Source organism: Lathamus discolor, chromosome 4 (genome assembly GCF_037157495.1).
Source record: "Lathamus discolor isolate bLatDis1 chromosome 4, bLatDis1.hap1, whole genome shotgun sequence".
Taxonomy (NCBI): Eukaryota; Metazoa; Chordata; class Aves; order Psittaciformes; family Psittacidae; genus Lathamus; species Lathamus discolor.
The window spans coordinates 51,005,288-51,032,508 of record NC_088887.1 but is presented as its reverse complement, the minus strand read 5'-3'; the positions used below and the strand labels follow the sequence as shown (position 1 = coordinate 51,032,508).

General features: G+C 39.6%; 1 protein-coding gene across 1 annotated transcript in view; it reads left to right on the top strand.

The window, feature by feature from the left end:
- Window positions 1–27,221, top strand: part of FRMPD4 (FERM and PDZ domain containing 4) — a 307,753-nt gene that overhangs the window by 185,311 nt on the left and 95,221 nt on the right. The window contains exon 2 of the mRNA XM_065677447.1: window positions 6,807–6,923. Coding sequence (XP_065533519.1) covers window positions 6,807–6,923 — 117 coding nt within the window. The remainder of the gene's footprint in view (window positions 1–6,806; window positions 6,924–27,221) is intronic.

Genomic DNA, 27,221 nt, shown 5'->3' with positions numbered 1-27,221 from the left:
AGACATACCCTGCAGATACTTGAAGTGTGGTGTTCTTACTTTTACAAACTAACACTACAAAATGTTACGCCTCTGGTGTTCCTCTGGGTACCTCCTAGGGATTGTTGTGTCTACACTTCTCCCAGGGGCTGCTGTGGAGCCCAGTTCCCTTCGTGATCAACTTTTGGGAGTGTAACGTGGCCTTTGTTCAGAACGTCTTCCTTTTATGATGTGTTGGAGATGGACTATTTATTGTATGGGGAATAAATAAGATGATAAAAAATACTAATTTTATTACAGTATACAGCAATTTAAAGATAAGGGCTCACTATTTGTTGCAAAGGGTTCTTATGCGGGTGATGTAGGATTCATCTCCAGATTAGTGTGCTTGAAATGCGAATTTTGGTGTCTACATGGAATGAGATGTCAAAGCTCCAAATTGCACTTGGTGGACAGGTAGTTAATATGGGTAGAAAGCTTGCTGAATCAGATCTCTACTTAAGAACAGAGCTGAATCTCTAGCTCTTCACCAAGACCCTGCATGCCAGAGAATGTTTTCAACTACATGTTCTGATATCTTCTGGATTTCTACGAAAGAGGCAGCCCATTGGTATAAGTGGTAACGTGAGTGCAAGCCCAAACTCCTGTCTCGACAGAGATACAGAACTGGATCAATATCAGAGAAAGACATTAAGAACAATCAAATCTGTGAAATCCTTTGTACAGGAAAGAGCTGTTTAGGTCAGGACTCCTTAGTCTGCCATGGAGACTATTGGGGTTGATGGTGAGATATGTTAGAGAGCTACTGAATTATAAATGGTATGGAGAAAGTAAAACAGGAAAAATTGTCCACCAGTGTGAGAGTGAGAGGCATCAAACACAAAGTGACAGGCAGCCGTGAGAATGCAAATGAATGCCTTTGTTATGCCAGTGTCAATCAGGGAATGAGATAACCATGGAATGAGAGCTACCAAAAACCAAACACAAAAATTAATTGTCTTCCCTTCCCACCTAGTAAAGCATTGAAGAAAGAAGGAATGAAGGTTGTTATGAACAAGACTAACCAGATTTCTTCCTTCTTCAAATTATTTGGGAAAAAAAGAATTGGAGGGTTTCAAGTTTGCTACTACTTTTTTATTGCTGTTTTAAATCTGTCAGCAAAGTGCAGGCTGGGGGTCTTGGGCAAGGGGTTAAAGACTGCCCCAGTGGTATGGCAGATCTCCCAGGTTTGTGTCCAACATAATTTCTAAGGAAACAAGGACTTTGGCATCCCTTGTCTATGGAGAAGGATAAATGTAAACGTGATGTTCATCTTTGGGCTGGGCATACTAATCCTGTATACTGAGTGTTATGCCCGAGTAGACACTAAATATGCTAAATACAGTTGGGGCTTTCCAATGTAGTCTAGGGCTTTCTGTCTTGCCTTTGCTGAGGACTATCTGAAGCAAGCAGGTTTTGTCTTGCCCTTCGTTTTTGCTGCCATGTGGCCATCTGTGAGGCCACGGAGTAGGCAGAGATTAATCTGAATGATAAAAACAGGCACTAGTTTTAAGGTGAACTGTGGGGAATGTTGCACAAGCTGAGCCAGCAGACCTGGATGAGAGCACAAACATCCTGACCCTCATCAGCTGCAGACCATGGGAGTCAAGAGAACACCGAGATAATCTCCGAGAACTGTAGATACTGAAACAAGCAGTTACTGAAGACAAAGATGAGATGTTGTACCCAGGACTTTCCCAAGAGCTAATGAAAGTCTCCAGTGTGGAGTGAGGGGACAAAAGAATGTGTGTTCAAGGAAAATGGAAAGTAATAATGTAGCAGAAAGTGGTAGCAGAAAAATGTGCTTATACATCTGGGTACAATTAAGTTGTTCAAACAAAGGCGTGTGGACAATAATGTGATTGGTTGAAAAGGCTCATGATCAGTAATATCACTGGCTGGGAAAAGCATGATGTTGCAAAAAGTACTGAAAAGAAAATAACTGATACTAACAATTACTAACTACTAGGCAGGGGTCTATAAAAAGCCTGTAAACTTGCTCAATAAATGATTTCGGTTGCACCACAACTGGAGTCCCTGCCTCCATTGCCACAGTGAACCAGTTTACTTCCATTGGCACAAGAGCAACAAAGATGTTGCTTAAGTAGGACTGTCTGATACTGGGAGGATGGAAATGATGCTTTTATGTCAGTGCCAGTTTATGCTGGTTTAAAATTACAGCCTGAGAACTTCTTTTCTACCAGTTCATTTATAATAAAATTTACAGGCTTGGGCTGTAGAGGTAGTACAATTAATAAGTCTATCAAGATTTCTATAGCAAAGACCTGTTGAGAGGATTCTGTAGTCTCTGGTTAAAAAGATAAGATTTGGACAATGTTGCATGCTTATTTTCTGACTCTGTAGATACTGTTTTATTTTTTTTAAACTGAATTTACAAAAAAAATTTAAATGTTTGATTTTTTTTGTATTTTTAAAAAAGAATAGTGCTGTTTTCTGCTTTCAACTTTAGCACTATCTAAAGTGCTCTGGACATTAGGCTCTAACAGTATGCTTTAAAAAATTCAAACTGTTCTACTTTTGATCTTTGAAAAAGAGGTGGATACTATTACATACTTTCACTTCTTGTTTGTACCATGGTTTATGCTGAGTATGTTCTGCATATCACGTAAGTGACATACTGCTGATACAGTACAGGAGTCTTTATGTGTGAATTCCTGTTGCAGTCATGCCTCAAGCACAGGGCAGAAAAAAGACTGACCTGACGATGTTCACTGTTGTGCAGCTGTTGCATTCTCAGTCAGAAGGTAGGGCACACTGGGTCCTTTCACACCACTTTGGTGATTTAATGAACTGATTGTTCAACGTGAAGCAATTGAGGACAGGCTTTATGCTTCTGCATCAAGAATATCAAAAGCAGGCTGATGGAATATTGTAGGTAATGCTGCCATGTTTTCAGACATCTGCTGGCACGATGCTAGTCTAGGCTTTCACGATGACGTTTACCACCTCAAAGCTGTGCTGTGACAGGCACTCCAGCAGCAGGTCTGATTGCTGTGAGCTAGCAGGGCGGTGATGGACAGCAAGCAGTGAGTTACAGCATTGCCAGTGCTTCCTCCGCAAGCAGACTTGCTGAGGTTGAAAGTCCGTTTTCTGCATCTTTCTGTCTCTGGAAGTGTGTAAGTCTTCCAGAAACCTAGGCAGTCTTTGTGTGCTCATCTTCCTTTGCCTGTGAGGGAAGGAAAAGTCAAATGGTGATCAGCAAGCTGAGAGATTTATCCAAGATTATCTTCAGGGAGGTAGGATTTGGACTGGAATCTTCTATGGCCTGATGATCTTCCTCACAAATGCATCCTCTTAACTTAAAGCCTGCCAAGATGGCTTTGTGTTTTCCCCCAGGTGAAATGCCTGGCCTGTTTATGGTTTCTTCTTCAGCCTTTTATATTCTTTCTGGTATTTATTTAATCTTTGCCATGCTTTGCCCTTTGTGAAGTGGCCATTTAACAGAATCCTTGCAGACAAGCAGAATAGTATTTAACAGATGGATGGAGGTGAAAAGAAATAATGCAGTTCATTTGCTCCTTTTTTCAGACTTTGCAGGCAGCTGGGAATCACCAGCACTAATCACCTTTGAGTGTATAAACCTTGTTTTGTTGTTATGACATGAGTGTTTATTTTTGAATTGTACAACTATAGGAAACTTTCTGTATTTGCTTTTTCCCATGGAGCCACATAACTGAATTTGCGCACAGCTAATGTAGCTGTATACAGTGTCTCAAGTGCTAATTCCTCTCCCACTGATCATAAAGTCTGGAAGACCTGATCAGATATAGACATACCTGTAGTTAAGTAGGACAGTTATTACCCATTCATATATGATAAGATTCTGACACCATTAATGTTTTAAGGGCTCACAAACAGCTTTCAGGGCAGTTAAATTTAACTTAAAATCCACTAATGTTATAATCCATACAAAGATGAGCGCTTAGTTTGAATGCAGAGAGGGATAGCATTGATCATCATCACTGACCTGTGCTCCTACAAATTATCTGATAATAGAAGTTTGATGTGCTTTATCAAAGAAGGTAATCCTGCCCCTCTACTCTGCTCTCACCTGGAGTGAGATACAAAGCATACAAAGGACGTGGAACTGTTGGAACAAGTCCAGAGGAGGGCCACGAGGATGATCAGGGGACTGGAGCACCTCCCGTATGAAGACAGGCTGAGGAAGTTGGGGCTGTTCAGCCAGAAGAGAAGGCTGCGTGGAGACCTCATAGCAGCCTTCCAGTGTCTGAAGGGGCCTATAAGAATGCTGGGGAGGGACTCTTCATTAGGGACTGTAGTGATAGGACAAGGGGTAATGGGCTAAAACTTAAACAAGTTCAAATTGGATATAAGGAGGAAGTTTTTTACTGTTAGGTTGGTGAGGCACTGGAATAGGTTGCCCAGGGAGGTTGTGAATGCTCCATCCCTGGCAGTGTTCAAGGCCAGGTTGGACAGAGCCTTGGGTGACATGGTTTAGTGTGAGGTGTCCCTGCCCATGGCAGGGGGGTTGGAACTAGATGATCTTAAGGTCCTTTCCAACCCTAACTACTCTGTGATTCTATGTGGGAATTTAAATGTCACTGTACCTATTTTATAGGCAGAGGAGCTATAGCACACAGCTTGTGAAACACTTTTAAAGTGAAAAGTGTTAAATGCACTGGTATGCCTTTATAATCCGGATAAAATAGATTACTTTCTACTTTATTTAGTTAACTGCAGTGTTTAGCATCCCAAATACTCTAAAATGTAATTTGAATTCTTTAGATGTGGTTAAGCTGTCCTTAGATTGTAGGACGGTTCCCATCTAAAAGAAGGTACCACCCTTTCTCCGTCTGTCAAACATATGGAGAAACAGGAATGCTTAAGCTCAACTTTACATGAAACAGCATGAGAGAGTGTTTAAAGTATTTGTTTTCTTTGCTCAGATGCCTGTTTTTTAACTCATTCCTTTGATCAGGAATGGGTTTGTTGTGTTTATCTGGAGTAATGTAGCAGGTCTGACATTTATTTGTTTCATTAGCCATGAGTAACTGTAATTTTATTGAGATTTCTAGCATGCTCAAATATTAGATTTAAGCCCTGTCTTATGGAAAATACTGGTATTTGAATATGCTAACAGAAATGTTTTTCTACTCCTTGAAGATACAAGTACTTAATGTAATTGGTAAATTAGATGATATCTAGCACTCCATTGTAAAGCTCTACTTTACATGTAAATTGTATTTTTAAGCACCATATCTTGTCTCATTAGTGATTAATCCTTGAAATAAAGGGGGAGGGGAAAGCAACTAGTTTGTTTTTAATGATGCATTCCCTCTTTTGGGAAAGATTTATTGTGTACAACTTTGTTGAGTTTAGTAATTTGCAATGAATTGTTGAGTTGTCCGTGGAGACCAATTCTATTTCTTCAGAAGAGTTTTTGTCAGGTTACATTGTGCTCTGTTTCTCTAAAGGAACAAGTTCCTTCATCTCTATCTAAGACAAAAGTAAGTTTCTTGCTAGCATTTGAACTTAAATAAAACTAGCAAGTAAAATAAGCTTGAAACGTTTGGTGGGCTGAGAAAAGGCAGAGAGGAAGAAGGCAACTAGCTCAAAACATGCTCTTCTTTTGTGTGGTTTTGGTTTGCATGTCTAAGTTTCAGATTGTATTCAGTGTTGTGTACTAATTCATCTTTGCCTGTCTGTGATGCACTCTCAGCTGGTCTTTAGCATCTTTGGTTGCCCTGCCTCCTTTTCCTGCTCTGTCTTTTTCGGATTGTATATAGACTAAATGACGTGATTAACTTTGCTGAAAGACTTATCATTTTCCTTCTCTACCTTTAAGTCCCACAGCAGGAAGTGGGAATGTCCAGTAATATCTAGCTTCATTCCTGCAAGTGAGGGGTAAAATATCAGTGCAAAAGTTGGGGTTTCCTACAGGAAACTTTGGGGGATTCTTTCTAACTGTATCCTTTTTGTGTATGGGGTCAGTAGATGGCACCTCACAACATGTTTCAGACCTAATGGAGAAATAGTGTCCCTTGGTAGTGCTGCTGGCTCTCTCTCTCCTAGTTCCATGATCTGTGTATGCTACTCTATTATTCAAGATGGTATGACTTGGCTCTTGCTTGGAGTTTGGGAATATTAGCAGAAGCATGCTCAAGCAGTGGTGTATGCGTGCAACAGTGTGCGAGCTCAGAGATACTGCAGCTTTATTAAAAGTTATTTGGAGAAAGAGCTTAATGAATATTGATCAAGTGCAACAACATCTACATATGGAATCAATTTAGCATCCATATGCAGAAGTGCGCCTCTCAGAATTGTGAGTGGGTGTTGATGTTCCTTCTTGTGTTGTACACCATGTGTGTGATCTGCAGCCATGTACTGTGTTGTTTGGTTTGGTTTGGTTTAGTTTCTTGGAATTTTTTGCTAAAATTGTACTGACAGCTGGCACTTGAGCAGGGGGTGGTGATGAATGAAAATGCTCCCTGTCCCTTGTACTAAAAACTATTGAAAATTAGTATTTTGGATGTAGGACTGATGGAGTATGACAGATTTACCAGGCAAAGGCTTGAACTCAAGACTGTTAGAAATGACAGTTTATCTTTCCACTGACTGGACAAATATTACAAATGTAAGCAGACCTGCTAACCTGTTTTCTCTTGCCTGGGTTTTGACTGTATGTTTGACAACTGTGTAAGTATTTGGATGCCAAATGAATGATGTGAAACAAATAAATTGGAAGAATAAATACCACAGACCCTCACTTTATTTTTTTTTTCCTCTCTTCCCCCCAAAAACTACAGCCACAGGAACAAGTCTTCGGCGTGGCCTCACTCTTCAGGGACCTGGAGCTTGAACCAGGGGACACCTTATGGATGGGAGATGACGGCAAACAGAGATGGAAGAGACTACTTCATCAAGTAAGTGGGCAGTGTGAGCTTGCAGTCTACAGCACAGCACTGCAGCTCTGCTCTTGACTCAGTGTTCCTCTATGGAATCCTAATTCATGTTTCAGCCCTACAGAGTTCAACTATTTTGATTTATCACCCATAGAGAGCTCTGACTGTACTTTACTGCGCCTTGTTTTGGTACTTGGTCATTTCATTTCTCCAAGAAAGCGCTGATAATATAAGGACCTGTAATTCATCAAGGAATTACAACAAATGTCATTAATAAAAAAATAAAACCAAAAATGCCATGTTTAAAGAACGAGGCACAAGGTCAATTCTGACTGAGACCAACAATTCTCCTCCATCTCTGCCAAAGCTCTTTTAGTTTGTCTAATATATTCATTATACTGCTAATGAGAAAGTGTATATATTCATCTTGTATGGTAAATATTCCAATTCTTATATTTCCCATAGTCCTTTAGCTCTGAATATAAAGGTTTGCAAAATAAATGTCAATGTGGATGATGTGATTGCAAACAAAATTACCTTTTCTTTCCCCAGTGAAAACTGTGCATAATTATTCTTTAAAATGCCTTCAAGTGGCTTTGATAAAATACAACTTGCTGTGTTAACAGATATACTCTTACATGGCTTTGGAACGTCTTCACTAAAAAAGGGTAATGGTGGTGAGTCAGCAGAACCATTGGCTGATTTTGCAGCATTAGATGCTTTAGCTTACATCCCATTTTTAAGGCGAACATTTTGATTCTGCTCATATGAAAGGCTGGATTTTATTTAATTTTTTTTCTTCATTTTTATGTTTTTCAGTCTGCTTAGAAATTTGCAGGTGCTTAAAAAAGTTCTGGGTGAGAATTACAATTCTTTCTTTTAACACAGTGTGGAAGGATCAGACTTATTTTAACTTGACCATCAAAAGCCTCTAAGTCAGTCAAGATTCTTAATCTGGAAAAACAAAATTGTGCAACATAAGAAGGAGGATCACTGTTACTCTGCTTTATTTTCCTCCCCATTTTGCCCATGGTGTGTACTTTGGCTTTCTAGGAGACATTTGCTTTTAGAGCCAAAGGAACATTTGTAGCAGCTTAGTGTTCTGCCGGCTTTCAAAATCTAGAGTGATTTCAGACCTGTCCAAATTGGAGCAAGTTGTTTGGGTTAACAAGGGCTCAAAAGCTGACACTGAAATGTCGTTTTCTTCCTAGAACAAGTATTTTTCATGCTTTGCATGTCTGCAAGACAATGGGTGCAGCACTGGACAATGTGAAGCTGACTACCAAGGCACAATATAGTTGGATGAGCATAAGTTGTCTGCCTGAACTAATTAAGTTTTTCAAGAAGTATAGATGAGTCTCCAAAGTACTGTGCAGATGTGACTCTGCTGCTTCTGTTACCCCAGTTAGTGAAGGGACCTGCACACCTTGGGTGTCCATTTTTTCTGCAGACTGTTGGTATGCCAAAAGAAGTGGTAAATGTTCCATCCCTGTTGGTGTTCAAGGCCAGGTTGGACAGAGCCTTGAACGGCATGGTCTGGCGTGAGGCATCCCTGTCTATAGCAGGGGGTTGGAACTAGATGATCTTAAGGTGCTTTCCAACCCAAGCCATTCTATGATTCTGTTTTCTCCTCTGTGTGACTGAGATTCATTTAAAAAAATTAATATCCTGCTTCTGAGGACAGGCACCACATTTGATTTCTCCTTTTCTCACTGGTCACATAATGGGATGCAGCACTTGTTGTGTAGCTATAAACAGCTGTGGCTTACAAAATGCAGTGAATTAGTACTCATTAATTTTGCAATTTGAGAGTGTTTTCTAACTCTCAGTAGCTAATGATTATTTTGTTTATTTTTTGGATTGCCTTTTAGTATCTTAAAGTGCCATATCCCTCTCTTAAATGCAGAGAACTGCATCTCTCAGGAACATAAATCCATACCAGGCACTGCCAAATTATACATGAAGTAATGTTAGGCTTCTTGTTGTTGTTGTTCTGTTGTTGTGGTGGCTGTGGTTTTTTCCTGTGCTTTAATAAGGTGCTTGCTTTCTATTATGTTTGTGGCCCTCGTCTTTCTTTCATTTTTCTCTGCATGTGGATTGTAGACTATGGGGGGAAAAAATAGGCTGCTTTAAGTGTAAAGAGAACGAGACCTCTGAGGAAGCTGATCTGCAGAAGCCTTTGATATTTTGTGCCAGACTTACCCACTGATATTCTGAGCAGTCTTAGGTGTTGAACAATGAAGTTGAACGATGTACATACACATTGTGTGAGTTATAGTACATATTCTAATATCAGATGTTTCAAGGCAACAGCATTGGCTGTAACACATGCAGCAGCAATGTCTCCACAGTAGTAATGCATCTTGCATTAAATGACAGTGTTCTGGGATGCAGTAAAAGCCAGTACCTTCAGAAACTGAACAAAATTGGGCAACCATTTTTGGACCCATGTGCTGCTGCACCAAATCACCAATAATCCACCGTTACTAGTGAACTAGCCCCAGTAGCTACTACAGTGTGAATGGATACTTATATGATATGTATCTTTGTTTCAGAAAAATGACCAAAGACCAAATATTCCTAGTGATTTTTTCAGTGATTTCTCTATAGAGCTGTATAGTACCTGTCCTTACGGTGCCTCTTCCTTGGCCAATGAGAAGCCCTCTCTGGCTTTTGAAAAGACTGCTTTTGCAAATACTGCATGAAACTACACAAATTAAAACAGAGTTTAATTTTCTTTCCTTCATTTTTCACTCCTGGATTTTAGGAATGAAATAACGAGAAGATTGTTGACAGTTATGTCAATAAAGACGTGAGAGGGATCAGCAAGATAACATTTCATATTGTCTCCAAGGCTTTTTATAACCATACAGATTAACAAATTGCATCACACTGAAGGAGAAAAAGCAATTCAAATCCTTCACTTGGTTTTGATTAAAGATGTATAAACCAGGTATTATCACAATGAAATGTGCATATGAGTTCTGTACAAGCAAATAACATAATTCATAGCAACATTAACTGCTTTTTAGTTAAATAATTTACTTAGTGCCATATGTACATAACCATTCAACTGCAAGCAGACATATTGTAATTTTGAAATTGTGGGAGGAATAGAGAATCCAGGAGAATCTTTTAGTGAAATGACAAGTAATTATATGGTGTCGGTGCAAATGCTTTAAGGCGTGAATGGGAAGAGATGTTTATTCTTTCTGCTGAAGCAAATTTGGTTTCTTTCAAATCTCTCAAAGCCCTATGGCCTGAGTTAATCAGGGGCAGCTTCCACTGCTAGGCAGCGCTTTTGTAAAAGTGCGAGAAGAGCCTTTTATCAAAATATTTTCAGATGTTGCCATCAATTCATTATCTCTTCTATACAGATGGCACAACTGGGGTCACTTTGCAGACATCTACAGTACATTTTCATAAGTTTAGGCCATGGTAAATTAAAGTTTAAGAACTTCACCCAGTCCCTTTTAATTTGCCACTTTTAGTTGAAATAGCCTTAGAAGTAATAGATTTCAGTATGGGAGGACAGCAGTCATCTAGTATTCTTCCAGTGTGTTTCTGTACTGCACAAGCTGTATTAAGCTGGACCTCAATATGAAATAGTTTGCAGTGTATCTATAATAATTTTAGAAGCCTATTTTCTTTGCATTTATTATATACACTGTGTATTATATGATTATGAGAAATATCTGTAATGCTAATTTGAATACAAACATGACACTTACTAGAAATGTATTTGGTGTGTGAATATGGGGTTTCAGGAAGGTAGCATGGGGAGCAGAAAGGTTTTGGCTGACTTTGTCCACAAAGGGTTTAGCCTCATAGCAATTTCAGCTCCAAAGTTGCTACTGCTATGATCTTACTGATTTTTGGACCTGTACATTTTTGCCCTTTCGCTTGTGTCAGTCTTGCTGCTTGTCAGAGTTGGAGGGAAGTTGACAGAGGGAAATAAACTGGCAAAAGCTAGTGAAAAATCAGTCCTACAGAGAAAGCAATGAATTTTATGTCAGTTCAGCTCCCTGAGCCAGTTCTCTGCAAGGTCTGATAATGTTGCAGAACAGTTTTGCATGGAAAAAACTTCTATAGGTCAGCTGAACCAGCCTTCTTCTTGGAGCACGGCTAATGCCAGGTGATGAGCAGCATTGCTGACACACTGAAATATCTGACTAGTGTGGGGACAGGGTTGCAATACACTTGTGTTGTCTTAAGCTGCCCTATAACTGCACTCAAAGATGCAAGTTGAAGTAACATTGCTGCCAGGAAAAGTCATACCCCTTTGATTCACATTCTTAATTTAATTCCTAAGGCATGAGGTACTTTGGTATTTTTGTAGATGTGGCTTCTGTCATACAGGCTGGGCAGAAAATGGGTTGAGAGCAGCTCTGAGGAGAAAGACTTGAGAGCATTGGTTGATGAGAAGCTTGACATGACCCAGCAGTGTGCGATTGCAGGCCAAAAAGCCAGCTGTGTCCTGGGCTGCATCAAAAAGAGCGTGACCATCAGGCTGAGGGGGATGATTTTCCTCATCACCTCTGCTCTCCTGAGACCCCACCTGGAGTACTGCATCCAGTGCTGGGGCCCCCAACACAAGAAGGACATGGAACTGTTGGAGCAAGTCCAGAGGAAGGCCAAGAAGATGATCAGAGGGCTGGAGCACCTCTCCTATGGAGACAGGCTGAGACAGTTGGGATTGTTCAGTCTGGAGAAGAGAAGGCTCTCGGAGAGCATAGGGCAGCTTCCAGTACCTAAAGGAGGTCTACAAGAAGGGCATGTAGTGATAGGACAAGGGGAAATGGCTTTAAACTGGAAGAGAGTAGATTTAGATTATATATTAGGAAGAAATTCTTTACTATGAGGGTGGTAAGACACTGGAACAAGCTCCCCAGAGATGTGGTAGATGCCCCATCACTGGAAATGTTCAAGGCCGGGTTGGATGGGGCTTTGAGCAACCTGGTCTAATGGAAGATGTCCCTGCCTGTGGCAGAGGGGTTCAAATTAGATGTTCTTTAAGGTCCCTTCCAACCCAAACCATTCTGATTCTATGATTTGAATAAAGACCAAAGAATGTGAAGTCAGATTGACTGAAAGCAAATGTAGGCCTTCCCATGTGGACTCAAAGCAACATTGGTCCCAGTAAGGTGAGTTAATTATCACAGTATTACTATTTCAGAGGAGTCTGTTAGGTCGGCTTATTGCTATACCCTTGTTTTCAAGACATGCTATTGGCTGTGTTTACTTTTAACTCTTGCTATTTGTTGCCTCAGAGAGGATGACAAGGTTGGTCCTTGTTACCAGTCTGGTTGGCTTCCACTTTCACTCCAAGGACTCTGACCATCTGCATGTACTTCATGCATATTTGCTTGCTTCTGCTTTGCAGTCTGGAACAAACTGAGCAAACAGCTGGGATTCCAGACAAGAAATAAAAAGAAGCGTACCCAAAGTTCAAAGCCTGCAGCATTCCTGCTTGGCTTGAAACCACAGGTCAGTCTTCAGTGTGCACAGCAGAGCTGGGAGAGACCTACTTGTCAGAAGTCTTTCTGAATCTTGTTATGTTAGTATGGTGTGTTTGGTACACCAGTGGAAACATGTAATAAAAAATTTCGATCTCTTGAGAGCCTGCTGTTGTTTTTCACTGGTGCTTTTGTGTTCAGTAACACTAAATTCTTCCAGACTTCTTCCAGGTGTAACTTGCAAACTTAATTATTTTTCCCTCTCAGGTATATTGTACTGCATATAGTACCAGCTCCATGTTTTTTGGCTTGTGAAATCATTACATTTTGGTTGTCCTTGCTTGGCTTAGTAGCTATGCTATTTGTGAAACGTGGAATTCTTGAATGTCACCTTTTGACCCATACATAAAACAGAGGTAACATTTGTGTTCTTTGGTAGCTAGCACAACTCACAACATCCTAAATTCTCAAAGCGTACACCGTACAATGTTTCTTTATAATATAGCAATGTCACCAATACCATGTTATTCATCTGTACTCAAATACTTACCTACATTTTCTTTAGTAGTCTTCATCTTATTCTTTGTTTGCTGTGCCTTGAAGGGGAAACTCATTCATGTTTTCTGAAAGGTGGAGTGCCTCTGTGCGTGGTGTTTGCATCCTGTCTGGTCTGCGTGGTCCTCCTTGTACACCCAGCTCTCACAGGTAGCCAGCAATGTGGAATGACGGAACACAGTCATTGATGATATTAATGGCCTATCAATCAAGCATGCTGTTTATTAAGGGACACTAATTTATACCAGATGCTAAACTGAGGCTCACAACCTGCTAATCAGTTTACTTCAAAATAAATTAGCACAGAAGAGGATCGGACCATTCAGGCTTTTTTAATTTATTATTTATTTTCTCTTGGTATGTCTAGCCCTACCTCAGCCTTCCTATCCATGTATTCTGTAGGTTGTACATGCCTATTGGTAGCTTAGTCCTTTTGTTCTGTCAGAAAGTTCTGAAAACAGCCAAAGGATGTAGAATATAGTGGAAGCCTCAATTGTTGCTGTGTTGTTCATCTTCCTGGGTTTTGAAAAAGCTGCTGTTATTTGTACCTTAAGACTACCTTAGTACATAAGGCGGTAATGAAATTTTGAAGCCACAGGAGCCTTCTTCTGCCCTGTAGGTATGATGTTATATAGCACTTTACTGAATGCATTACATTCCTTCATCTCTAAGTACAGAAGCAGTGTTGACTAGAGTCACCGGAGCATTTATGTGTCATTTGCAAAAACGCAAGCAACATGGCTGCTGCTGCTCCGTCCTCCATGAGAGCACTTGTGCTTATGCAGGGTGTTGAAAAGAGGGTTCATTTCCTTCTCCTTCTGATTCAGGTTAGGAATGTGAATGAAGGCCATCTGTATACCAGGATAATGCCTTAAGCCAAAGTCTGGCTGCGTTGTGCCTCTTCAGGTGTCTCTGCTCCCAGGTGAGGCACCGAGGGAAGAGGCACTGGAATCATGCTCTCTGGCCCACTTATTCCCACGTCCCTAAAAGGGACATCCAATGAGATTGAATAGCAGGCAGTTGAACAGTGACAAAAATAGTACAACCTATATAATTAGCAAATATAACTCTCAGCTACAGGTTACAGGAAAGCCTAAAATGCTTCATAGAATCCAAATGTACATTTGCAATGTACATTTGTAATGAGACTTCACTATTAAATTACATAGGATTAAAAAAATTAGAGCAGATATAAAATCTTACATTTCAGACAAGCGGGTGAGTCAGCTGCTGACTGCCTAGGGCTAGGACGAAACTTCCTGTATTAATCAGGTTATTCTATAATTACAAGCTTTTTTGCACCTTCCTCTGAAGCGGGTACTGAGTGCTGTCAGAGAAAGGATACTGGACCAGGCGGACAACAGGTCTGATTGGTATGGCGATTCTTTTTTTTTCTATTCTTTTTTTTTAATTCCCTTGTCACTAATGCAGATTGTTGATATGAATAGTATGCTATTAGAGTGCTACTATGATCATTTCAGACTGCATACAAATTTGCTTTCTGTTGCTAAGGGTTTGACCTGCTCAAGGACAGGATTGTTTGGTGGAAGGGGGAGTGGGGCTAGAAGAGATGAGCAGCAGCAGGGACATACAAATACAAGTGACTGTTTAAAGCAAACGTGAATAATTAGAGAAGGAAAATTATATAGCAACCTGTTTATGTCTGTGGTCTGCCTAGAGACAACTCAGGCATATGGTGAAAAAGAAAGTTTTGCTAAATAAGCTCAACCTCCTCAAAAGAGAGAATGATTTAGCAATTGCCCTTCCTTCACAGAGAACTGTTGCTCTAGCCATAAATATGGCAGGCATAAATATGACAGACAAAATTATGTTAATATTGACTGGGATAAATCATTGTTACAATGAAAGGAATAATAGCAAAGAGATGCTGATTTATGGGGCTATTTTATTTTAACTAGAGCGTGGAAAAACTTGAGGGTTCATTGCATTGTAAGGCAGCTGTACCTAAGCTAGTTAGTATGCAGTAATTCAGCAGCTAGCCACAGCAGTGTAGCTCCTTCCCTATCTCCTGCCTTGCCCTTTCCAAGTCCTCTCTGCACGAATGTGCAACCATCACTTGCCAAACCAGGAAGATTAATTCCTCACACTGGAAAGGTGAGGGAAGTTCTACAAGAAGGTATGAATGTGGGCGAGACTACTCAGAAGAGAAGAAGCTTTTGCTCAGTCATTAGCCTTGGGTTAATTGTACTTAGGTGGAATACAAGGAATCATGTACTGTTTGGGCCTTTTAGGACCTCTCCTACAGTAACTTCAGCGTTTTGATCTAGTCCTCAGTGTTTTCTCCAAACACAAACCGAATGGGGACTCCATAAAATTCAGAGAAGTATTGCACCCTGAAAGCTGTGATTCTTGTGTGTGTGCATGTGGGTTAGGAAGCAAAATAAAACTTCTGAAGCACACCCTGTAAAAAAATAAAATAAAATAATCAAGGCATCCTAACCCATTGTCACAATATACAGAGCTGAGAAAATGGAATTATTACTCTTACACGCTTCTGGGTACATGTTTCACATGGCATATCAGTATCTCTTCTTTCCATTACAGCATGTAAATGCATCTGTAGAAGCATTGCTTCAGTACAGCAAGGTGCTTCTCCTGGGAGTGTAAAACAAATGAATTCTTATAAACAGTTTGTGTGAGAACGATAGCCCCAGTCAGAGCCTGCTTTTTCAGACATTTCTCTTGTAAAACAGTGTGGTCCCTGCAGAATCGGGATTAAAACTGTCAGGTGCTGCAAAGCCATGCAGATGGTTGGGAGAGTGGTAGTAGTTTGTAAGAAGCTCCAACTCTTCTCTTCTCACACGCTGATATCCCAAATGGTGCAGAGGGGCTCTGCTTATAAAATAGAACCAGGCTAGTTGATGCTCCTTAAAATTAAAGAGGGTAAAAGAGCCCCTGAAACACCAAAAAGGTAGAGCAATCCTGTAGGCTGTATTCTGGGGCCCTAATGGCCACAAGCTTGAAAAAAGAGTAAGACAAAGGTATCTGATACTCGGTGATGGAACTGGGACCTTTCACAGCAAAGGCTAGGTGAAAACTTCCCCCAGAGCTTCCGCTGGGGCATTAAGAAAAAATGTGCTGGAGCTGGGTTGTAGAGCAACAAAAAGGGATGAGAATTAGCACGATGTGTTAATGCTGTTTAAATAACACAATTGAAGCACACCAGGTCACCATAGTTTATGTAAAGAATTTAAAACAAGTTATCTAATATATTAATGCTGTGCCAGGAAATGCCATATTGATAATGCCTTTCCAGCAGTCATTTATATACTAAGGAACTGCATGCTGAGGTACACAAAAGCCAGTGCTGAAGAAGCTGTATTTGTCCTTTTGGCTTTATTTCTGTCATATAAATACATTCATGGTTTTCTATAAAGAAAATCAAGTATAAGCCCATTGTAAATGGTTCTTGTCTGGATTGTTTTTGTGGAACAGCAAGGTAATTTGTTTTAGAAAGACAAGATGATACTACCAACAAAAGCCTACTGAATTTTAATTTTCACTTAGGTTTTAATTGCCCTTCTTACAATAATATGCTGCTTAATTATACTCAAAATGCTTAGCTCCCAAGTATAATGCTAAAAATCCTCATATTATGCATGTTGTCATATATGTATGAGCTTAAAGAGAAGAAATAGTTTAACTGAACTCAAATTAATCTAGTCATTGACAACAATATGACTCACTGCAGTATTTTGAAAGCCATTTGTCTAGTGTTCGCTAGGATCCTGTGCTGTTCCGCAGAAAAACTTCAATTTAAAATAAACCAATCAAACTCTGTGGCTGTGCAATTAAATATCACCATGGTAACGGGGATTAAGCACACAAGGTAAAGACCTGCTGACAATGCAGAGATTATTTCAAGTTTCTTACTTTTACAGCAGTAGCCAAATGAATTTACATTTTCTTGTATCAAACATTGGGAGATGTAAAATGAAAGAGGTTGAGGTACTTGTATGGCATCCTGTGACTTTAGAGAATATTTTACTGACAGGGGAAGTAATTAGCTGGAATTACAAATAGGAACTCAGCAGACAGATAATAATAAGTGTATGCTCATGGGATTTATTTAGAGTTTTGTAATTAAAACCTGGAGAGGCATATTATTTAGAATATAAATAGCATGGAAAAACTTTCCCATAGTTTAAGTGATCGAACAGAATGATAATGCCATTTTTCTTTTAATATTTAAGTTAACTTAGGTTCACTTAGGCAAGATGGTTATTTGCAGCTTTGCTATAAAATAGCATTTCTTAATATGTAATATACATATAAAGTTACAGTGTTAAGAGATGAATTCATATTTACTTCAGACATAGGATGATGCTTTAATCAATCTTAGTGTATTTCTGCTTATCTCTTGCTCTATTCCTAGCTTTTTCTTGTGTATTTATGAAAAATATTGAGATGCAGATCTGCTGACGTGTGGAGTTTTCAACTTTTTTAGGGTTGGTTTGTTTTTCTTTTTTCAGAGTGGCTTTTGATTTTGTTGCAGTAGAGCTATTCTGGTAACAGCGGTATGGTCTCTTACTGTTGCAGACAGTTGAAACACCTGGTTTAAACTGGGAGCCTTATTCCCTACCTTTGGTGTATCAATGAATGTGTAGTGTAACCGGAGGATGTTGTAGTAATGGGCTCTTCTATCCAAGAAATGCCTAATGATGGCTTTGGGCTCTGCTTTTTTTCTCCATGGGATCAAATTTATGAGCATGTCTTGTGTCACTCTTTTCTGTCAACCTGCAAGAAGTGGACATGAGCTGCCATCAATGTGCAAACAATTTGCAGCTGTTCATCCTGTATTAGGCAGATAGTCTCTGTAGTACCTCTGCTTTCCGAATATTTGGTCAATATTTCAAGCTCATAAGATATTAAGATCAAGGTGTATGCTTCCCACCAGTGCTTACTGGTTGGTCTTTGGATCACGCTGTTCTCATTCTTTGTGGCAGGATGGACTTTCCACCCTTGTAGAGCAGATCTGTTACTTGGAAAATGTTTTAAGAAGTGTAGTGTTATGTGGGTCCGTAACTGCACCTTTTCTGTGGAAATAAGAGCATGCCAAACCTGAGTCCATTTTGGTGTCTGGTTTTGATTATGGGAGTCTATACAGTCTTTGATGCTTTTGAGTCCATCTTCATTTCAAGCATAAGCTTAGATCTCTCTGTGTAAACAGACAGGTTTCTTAACTCTGTTCTTACAAAAATCCATTGCTTCAATTTTACTAGCTCTCTGACATCCAGTTTTGTCAGCTTTAAGTTAAAATGCCTTCCTTGCACGCTGAGAAGCAATTCATTTTTTCGCATCTTCAAATGAAAAGTCTTTGTTAACGATTCATGATAAATACTGCAGTTATAGCCAAAAATCATTGCATTTGGCGAGTTCCTAAAGAAGGAGATGAATACTGAGCACATTTTGTAGGAATGAGTGTAGAAAGTATCTGTTTATGGTGGCACTCTTTCATCATATAAAAATACAGAATTTAACAAGATAAGTTAAAGTTATCTCCTGGCATAAGCATCCAGCAAAGGTAGAAGGAAGAAGCAAAGAAATATTGATGAAACATAAGTCAGGGATATATGGGAGAAGTTTCTTACAAAACAGCTTGTGAGAGGCAAGAGGCATTTTCTTAGGCTGTATTAGACAGTGCTGTCCTTGGGCTTGATAAGGTGGGAACCACATTTTACCTGTAGTCTAAAGAGGTACTTCGTGTTTCTTTCCCCTTTTGTACGGCATTTATAATCCCTTTTGTACAGCGTTTTTGTTTTCTGCTGGTTTTATTGTTCTTGTTTAATCCAGTTAGTGCCTTGAGCTGGACAGCAGAGGCTTGGCCAAAAGCCACGCTGATAAAACACATTTTGTTCTGGGCCACAAGGGGCTGATTCTGGCAGCTCATAGTAATGACATTTAGAGATTTCGTTGGATGATTCCTTTGCTAGCATCCTATTAAAATGCAGTTCCACCATTTTAACAGCATACTAGGGAATATGAGCTAATGGTCTACTTTAGAAAAAGAAACCGTAAAAAGATTAGCTCAACATCAGCGTTGCACTGAAAAGTCACAACTTTCCAGTTGGGAATTTTTTTAGTTAAAAATAAAAAATAGGGGTTTCTGTACCTTCAGATATGAGACGGAATTGTGGCTAGGTCTTGAGAAGTACTTGGCTCCCCAGAGCATCACGTAGTGAATAGCCCGAAGTTTCCAAACGCATTGAACAATGCCTGGTCAGAGGAACCCAACCTTCAGTATCCTCAAACTCTGCTAAAACCAGTTGTGTTAGTTTCCCCAACTATAATTAATTAAAGCAAGTGCAAGCTAATGGGCGGATCATAGGACCAGCTGTTTTCGTGGCATGAGCCTTCAGGCGTACAGTTCCTGAAGGAGGAACCTTATCACCTGAACATAATGTGTAATTGCTGCACAGCTGCTTTTTCAGCCACGGCTGTGTGACTTGCATAGGCAATTGAGCCCTGCACCGAAAGCCTGGGCATCATTAGGAAGAGTGAGAGGACAAGGCTTTCTGTAAAGCTGCTTAGTTGGGTTGGCTTGTTTCTTTTCCATAAGCTGCTTCTCCTGCAAGCTATACTCAGAATCAGCTGGTGTTTTCCTGACATCCTTAAAAACAAAGGATATCGCAAGTCCACACACTCAGGAACTGGCAGCTTAAAACAAGTTAGCCAGGCAGTGCTTATCTTACTCTTACTTTATTTGATTCTGTGCTCAAATTTAAAGAATTGACCAGCTGAACCTCTAGACAAGTTTGCTCAAAAAAAAAATCATGGGTTTGGTAGCTGGTTTTTTTTTGTTGTTTCTTTGGGTTTATGCTACAGGAGCACATGAAGTCTGCCACATAAAATTAGGGTCCTCATGTGCTTGGTGATTATATTTTAATTGGCAGAGGCTAGAAAGCCATTCTCTCACTTTATTCTCATTTGTAATTGAAATGAGGAAGTATAGTAACATTAAGAGAATTTTTCAAGGAAGGATTTACTGCACCCTCTCATCCCCAGATCTGCAGCTAAACAGAAGAATGGCATGTGTTTGTTTTTTTTTTTCAGTTCCATGAAAAATCAAAAAGCTAACCAATCCAGGTGTTGCCAGGATTAGTGTTGTGCTATCTTTGAAAGTCATAATGATGTTTTCATGTAAATATTGATGTTAGAAAGGGATTTTCTGTAGTCTCCAGCTAGATTTACATAGAATGCAGCACAGATGCTTCTGCTGTGTGGAAGAGAAACCTAATATATGCTTGCACTGGCCAACCAGTGTAATATTCCCTACGGAGCTTCTAAGTAACTTGGACTGCCTGCCATTCTCAGGGTATCATAAAGCTCAGTATGGACTATCTGAAAATTTATTGGGCTTCTCAAGCAAGTTTAACAGCTCAAACTGATCTCCCTGGCTGCTACTGGCACCTGATTTCACTGCTTTAAAATTACCTTGGTATATCTGTTCAAGACAGCGGTGGTCTAATGGCTGCATGATACCACTTTCAATAAATCTGACAATCATTTTTACTGTAGAGCTAAGTGTGGAGGTATATGAAACTAAGGGAGATTCTTAGCAGAGAAACTCGGAGGGGAGAGGGAGGCAGAGAAAGCCAGGTGTGTTTCATTCCTTATGAAAGTACCAGCTTCATGATTCAGCATGATGGTATAGAGTTGTGTGAGTTGTGTGTGCACACATATATGTACATATATACATGGATATATATCTCCTTCATTTGTACAATGGTTCTTGCTGATAATAAGAAAAGAATTGTAAAAAGTGTGTTACATTTTTAAAGAAGGTATGTTTATTCATCTGGGTTTATATTCTAGTTTATAAAGTCTCAAATCTTACAGTGATGTTGCATGTACCTTAAAACCGGGCAAAAATGAGTTGAATAACTGCACCAGTAAAGACATTACAAAAAAGCAACAAACGTGAAAAGACTGACCGATGTAGGAAGCTTTTTGAAAATCAGAAGCTAGAATGCTGAAGTGAGATTTGCATAAATTCAGCACAAGTTAGCTCTTACAAGAAAATTGTTAGCACACGTTGCAAGTGGCTCTTTGTCCATATAAAGGAAGAATGGGAACCTCTGTGTAAAGAGCATATATCAACACAGTAATATTCAAAGATGCGATTGGAGATTACTAACAAAATCTCCCCAATGTTCTAGAAGTATGTGTTCAGAATCACTGAGGAGAGGAATCTTGATTTATTAGCTGAATGTCTGAGAGACATCCATGTGTTGTCATTTGGGCATGTCACTGGCAAATGCCATTGTGGAGATAGGGAAGTATTATTAATTGTGGCTAAATGTGTTTCGGGGCAGGGGGTAATTCAATAACAAATGTAGAAAATACTGTTAGGCTGATTATGGGAGGGAAAAATCATCATAAGAGGGGAAACTAGAAGGCATAAATTTTTCTAATCCAGCAAAACTAAGATTAAGAGGGAATAAACACTAAAAAGAAATGAGCAGTATTTAAATCAAAATATATTTTGTGGCAAACAACTAAAGGGAGTATATGATTAGGTTTCAAGGGACAAGACCCTTAAAGTAATGGAGTTTGTTTCCAAGCTTTCAGTAATGGAGCTGGATTGAATAATCAAAAATGAGTTTACATTGGTCATTGGTAAATATTTAAGGGAGTTTATATGATACAGTGTAAAATAGCAAGGGTTTGGAGATGATTGCAAACTGGATCCTTTCTATTCCTATTTTCCTCAGAGTCAAGTGACACTTTACTTGTTTCTTTAGCATGTAGATCATGAAATCTGAGCAACACGTTTGCAAACCAGACTTTAGTCCACTCTACACCCTTGGAACCTCTTGTAGATATTAATGAAACACATTTAATTATCACTTTTAGACAGATTACTCAAGGCAATTTAGATTAACACATAAAAAGTGGAATAAAGATCAGGTTTTAGAAAGCATATGGATAATAAAAGTACTTAAATGAGGTGGTATTCAGGGAGATGATATGATTTGACCAGGCTTTTAGATAACTCTATAAACATTCTTTTCTAAATGCTGTCACAGAATGATGAATTATAACTCTATTAAAAAAAAAATGCTTTCATTGAAAGATAGGAGAGGAAATGTTATTTTCCTTAAGTGTTTATACATGATATCAACAAAATGCTTTTCTTTTTCTGGAAACCAGATATTATCGTCAATCTTATTAAAATGAAAACCACTGAAGTGGGCTGCAAATATAAGGACAAGTTAAATGAATATTTCTTTCTGGCAGTTTTGAGTTTTGTACTGTTGTGTGATAACAACTAGGATGAGTTATTAATTTCGTCTGGATATACTGGCTGTCCTTTTATGCCCACCTGTATCAAAAAGTAATTGCTACTGATACCATTTTTTCTTGAAGCACCATTTAGGGAATGCAGTTGCTCATGTGAACTTCAGCGCAACTATAGTAAATATGTTAAACGATGTAAGGGCTGTGACATTTTTGAGTGAGTAAACTTACTGCCAATAATATAAATGGTAGTGCTTTGGAAATGTGCTAGTTTGACAGCTCTTCAGAGACTCAGAAAACAACAATTTGAATTCATTTGGCGTGCATACAGCACAAGATGCCAAAGCCTCCATAGTTTAGGTATCTTGTGTAATAATAAAGATCTTTCACCTAATGTTGCTTTCACACAGGTTGTTGGGTTTGCAGTTTGGTGGGTTTCTTTGTTTTAAAATCTGAATTTTATTTTCAGTGTTCTGTATCAATAGCATACATTTCTTGGCAGTTAGAGACAATGGTTTCCATGACCAGGCTCACCCACAACTTGTGATGTTGCAGCAGAGGCCCTACAGTACCTACTACAAGTACCAAGGAAGAGCTGCTCTAAGAGCATATTTCAGGGAAGTGTAGATGTAAAGTAGTGTCAATCAAGTGATGGTATTGGAGCAAGATAAGCTATGTATGGTCAGCATGTTCTGGTGTATGTTTTACATGCTGCACCAAACCAACTGAGCCAATGTCTTCTTTAACTCCTTATCCTAATGTATAGAATACTAATACTCTTTATGAGTTCTTAGACATTTTCATTCTTACCCCATACACTTTATATGTTACTGTTTCAATTAAAGTAGCACAACTGAAATAATGCTAGTCAAATGTAGAAGATGCTTTAAGAGAGGATAAGTCGGAGGCCACGTAGCTCAGCAGAGATCCCTCCCATGCTGGTCCCGGGCTGCTGCAGCTCCTGATCCACAGGTCCAGCTCCCAGTGAAGCTGAGCATGCAATCCCCATGCATGCACACACACATGCTCTGTACAGACACAGGCAACCACAAGAGTCACACATACCTGCAACCAGTGCCTTGACAGGTACCACATCAACACAAACAGCACACACATAAACAAGACCAGTACAAATAACTTGATCATGTTCTTATGCATAAGCAGATCAGGGTGCTTACTGTAGGGTCATGCATATGCATGCACACACAACCTTCCCAGATATGTGTGGAAATCATACAATGGTTAGGGTTGGGAAGGACCTTAAGATCATCCAGTTCCAACCCCTCTTGCCATGGCAGGAACACCTTACACTAGACCAGGTTGCACAAAGCCCCATCAAACCTGGCCTTGAATGCTTCCAGGGGTGGAGCAGCCACAGCTCCTTTGGGCAACCTGTTCCAGTGTCTCACCACCCTCACAGTAAAGAATTCATTCCTAATGCCTGACCTAAATCTCCCCTGTGTAAGTTTAAACCCATTACCCCTTGTCCTATCACTACAGTTCCTGATGAAGAGTCCCTCTCTGGCATCCTTGTAGCCCCCCTTCAGATACTGGGACCTCTGAGGTCTCCACGCAGCCTTCTTTTCTCCAGGGTGAACAGCCCCAACTTTCTCAGCCTGTCTTCATAAGGGAGGTGCTCCAGCCCTCTGTTCATCCTCATGGCCCTCCTCTGGACTTGCTCCAGCAGTTCCATGTTGTCTTATGTTGAGGACACCAGAACTGCACACAGTACTCCAGGTGGCGTCTCATGAGAGCAGAGTAGAGGGGCAGGATCACCTCCCTCAACCTGCTGGTCACACTTCTTTTGATGCAGACCAGCATATGGTTGGCTCTCTGAATGGTTCCCTTTAGTAGCTGATCCACATCTATGGTCTTCCCCACATCAGACTCTTGGCCCCAATTTCTCCAGTGTTGCAGTCCTGATTACTTTTCCGCAATGATTTCACTTCCATGACATTTGCAGCTAAATTGGTGTTGGTGCCACCATCACCTAGACTGTGTTAGGCCTTATATGTAAGACTGATACAATCCCCTTGGCACAGTTGGCCTTGTGAGTTCAGTTCCCCAACGGTAGCAGGGCTCTCCTCCAACGTGGTTATCTTTCTCATGGCTCCCCTCACCTGCCCATGAAACCCAGCTAGCCCCTACCATACTCTCCGTAACTTCTGGCACTTCTCACTCTGCTGTGTCAGAAACAGCGAGCTGTTTCTCTTGACATGCCCAGTGGTTATTCATGGTCAATTAGCTGAACAACAATCTCTTTGCCCATTAAAAAAAGAAACAAAAAATGACCCATTATGAAAACTGAAGTTAATGTGTTTACCATGTAGCCCCAGGAGGTGTCAATTCCAAATTCTGGGAATAAAAGATGTCACAAAATATCATAAGTTAGAACAAAAGTTTTGTTCTCCTTTTTTCAGTGAGGTTTGAATTCTGATTTTGCATTATAACTATTGTATTTGAATCCTTTCTAACAGTACTTCAGGAATTCTAATATTTTTATTTATAATAAAAAAAATTATAATAAAAAATTTTTATTTAAAAATTTAAAATTTAAAAATATTTATAATAAAAAAATTATTTATAATAACAATATTGTATTTTTATTATTTTATTATATATAACCCAGCAAATGAAGATGGCTTTCAAAGCCAGATTAGAAAATGTAGATTTCTGAGAAAATATACCGCTTTATGCGTGTTACAATATCTCAGAAAAAGTACAATGAAATTACCAGTCTCTGCTTTGTCTCATTCCCTTTACAAGGGCTGTTTAATACCTTGCAGCTACAGACCCTTTTTAGTTATTTGTAATTTTACCATGCTGTCTTTGAGCTGAAATTTTTTGTTCCCCTTGCTTTTCTGAGACCTAAGTGGTATTTTGAAAAATGTCATCTCTTTCTTGGGTGAATAGAAGCTGTTTTGCCAAAGTTCGTTACAAGGCTTGGTTCCCAGTCTTTGAGACAGATGTTTTTAAGATGGCCCGCACATCACCTTTCAGCTAGGGAAGTAATTTCTGATGTTGCAGCGAAGTTCCCCAGTGTTAAGAGCCTTCTGAAAATTTTAGAAATTGCCATGCTGAGTAGAATGCAGAAACTAAAATCTCCAAAAGAGCATCCATGCAGTGCGCCCAAAAAATTACATGGCTACAAAGGAGTGCACTGATAATAACTGCTAGGCATCAGAATGGAAAACTGCCAAGGAAGCTAAGAAAGAGTAGGGACAAAACAATTTGAGGAGGAACTAGTGTAAATGGCAACACTTGGGTTACCTGAGTACAAGACAGTCACTAGAAAACAAGAGAGGAGGAGGATTAGGTGGAAAAGAATTGATCTGACAAAGACTTGGGATGTGGAAAGGTGGAGGACAGAGTAAGTAACAACTGACATCTGTAATTTTTTTGCAGCAGAGTGGTGTTGACTCATGGTTCGGTTATGACCTGTAATCCTTACTATGGTTCTGCAGAATTTCTTTCCTTAAATCTTGGTCTGGATGCTGTCTGGTTTTATTACACATTCTTTGCTTGTATGTTTTCTGTATTTATGCTTGTCAGATGGGTAAGAGCATTAGGTCTGCAACATAGGCATTAATATTTTACATTGTCAAATATCCAAAACACATACCATGTGCTATAAACAGATATATAGTCTACATTATTAAAACATTAGGAGAGTTCAGGAGCGTCATGAGTTAAATTTTGCAACTCTTGATAACTGAATCAAGATCTGTCTTATAAAATTATAGTATTTTGTTGTCCTGAAAGGTGGGTGCTGCTAGTTAGCTCCAAAGTATTCATTTCATGCTGTGTTGCTACCTTCTACAGAGAAGTTATTAATATTGTAATTATCTATACCAATGCCACTGGCACTATGAGGCCACAAGATAAATACAAGAGTACAGCTCTGCTGCACAGACTACATTTGTGTTGTATGTTATTATAGACCTTTAATTGCATAAAATCTGTTGTGGAATTTAGACATTAGTCTTCATCATAGCAAATAAAGAGCCAGATTCTGTGCTATAAGTCAGTTTAGGTTCATTAATGTCAGTATAGTCCTGCTGATTTACACCGACAGAGATGACACAAAAACACTTGTTTTACTTTATTGCCTCTCCCATGAGTTGCATTATTGCAGTGTTTCATGAGTCCTAGAACAGCTGATTTTTTTTAACTTCTCTTTTCCTCTGTGTGCTTTCATTGTTTCATTAGCCACTTGAGCTTGAAAATACCCTTGGCTACCTAGTTTTAGTAAGTGTAGAAAAGGGCTTGATGCTGTGGTGTTTGTCCATAGCTATCACAAAAGCATTTTGATTTTTACTTTTTAATCAGAGATAATAGTCAAAGTGTGTTTTGGGTTTTTGTGAATGGTAAACTGGCTGCCTGAATCCTTTCTGGTTTTGTTCTTCAATCAACCACATCTAAATGTTTATGGATGTGAATGGGTGTCCTGTCAGCCCCATAGTAGAAGCCAAACTACAAATAATTGAGCACCTACTTTGCTTAATTAGGCCTGCTGAATTCCTTATGGGGATCTTCATGCATTTCTCTTAGCTATGTGTGTTATGGGGTCATTTTGCTGGATCAAGGTCACAGTTGTGACTCAGGAAGAAAAAAAAACCTAGTCAAAAACCAGGGATCTTCCTGCGCTGCTGTCACAACAATAGTTGCTGTAAATCCTGTGGTCAGTGTATCCCAGTCAGCTTAAATGAACTGGTTCAGGTACCAGGACAAATACTGCTATGGCAGCACCAAGTTTAGGCCGATGTGAAGCTGGGCAGATTAAATTTGTGCTGTGCTGTGCCCTGCAATGCAGCAGCTGGACTTCCCCTGGCACCCAGGCTCACTGGCTGGAAACCAGTTTCAAGCTTCTCACAGCTCAGTACCCAAGCGCTTACTTTTATAGATAGTTCTTCATGATGGACTCAGATTTTTCGCCTGACCTGCCTTCTGGTGGGAATACTCTCTAGCAATGTAGTGGTCTTTTCTGCATGGTAGAGTCTCATATATTTTGTTACAGTTAAGAGGCTTCACCTTGTACTCTTGGCCT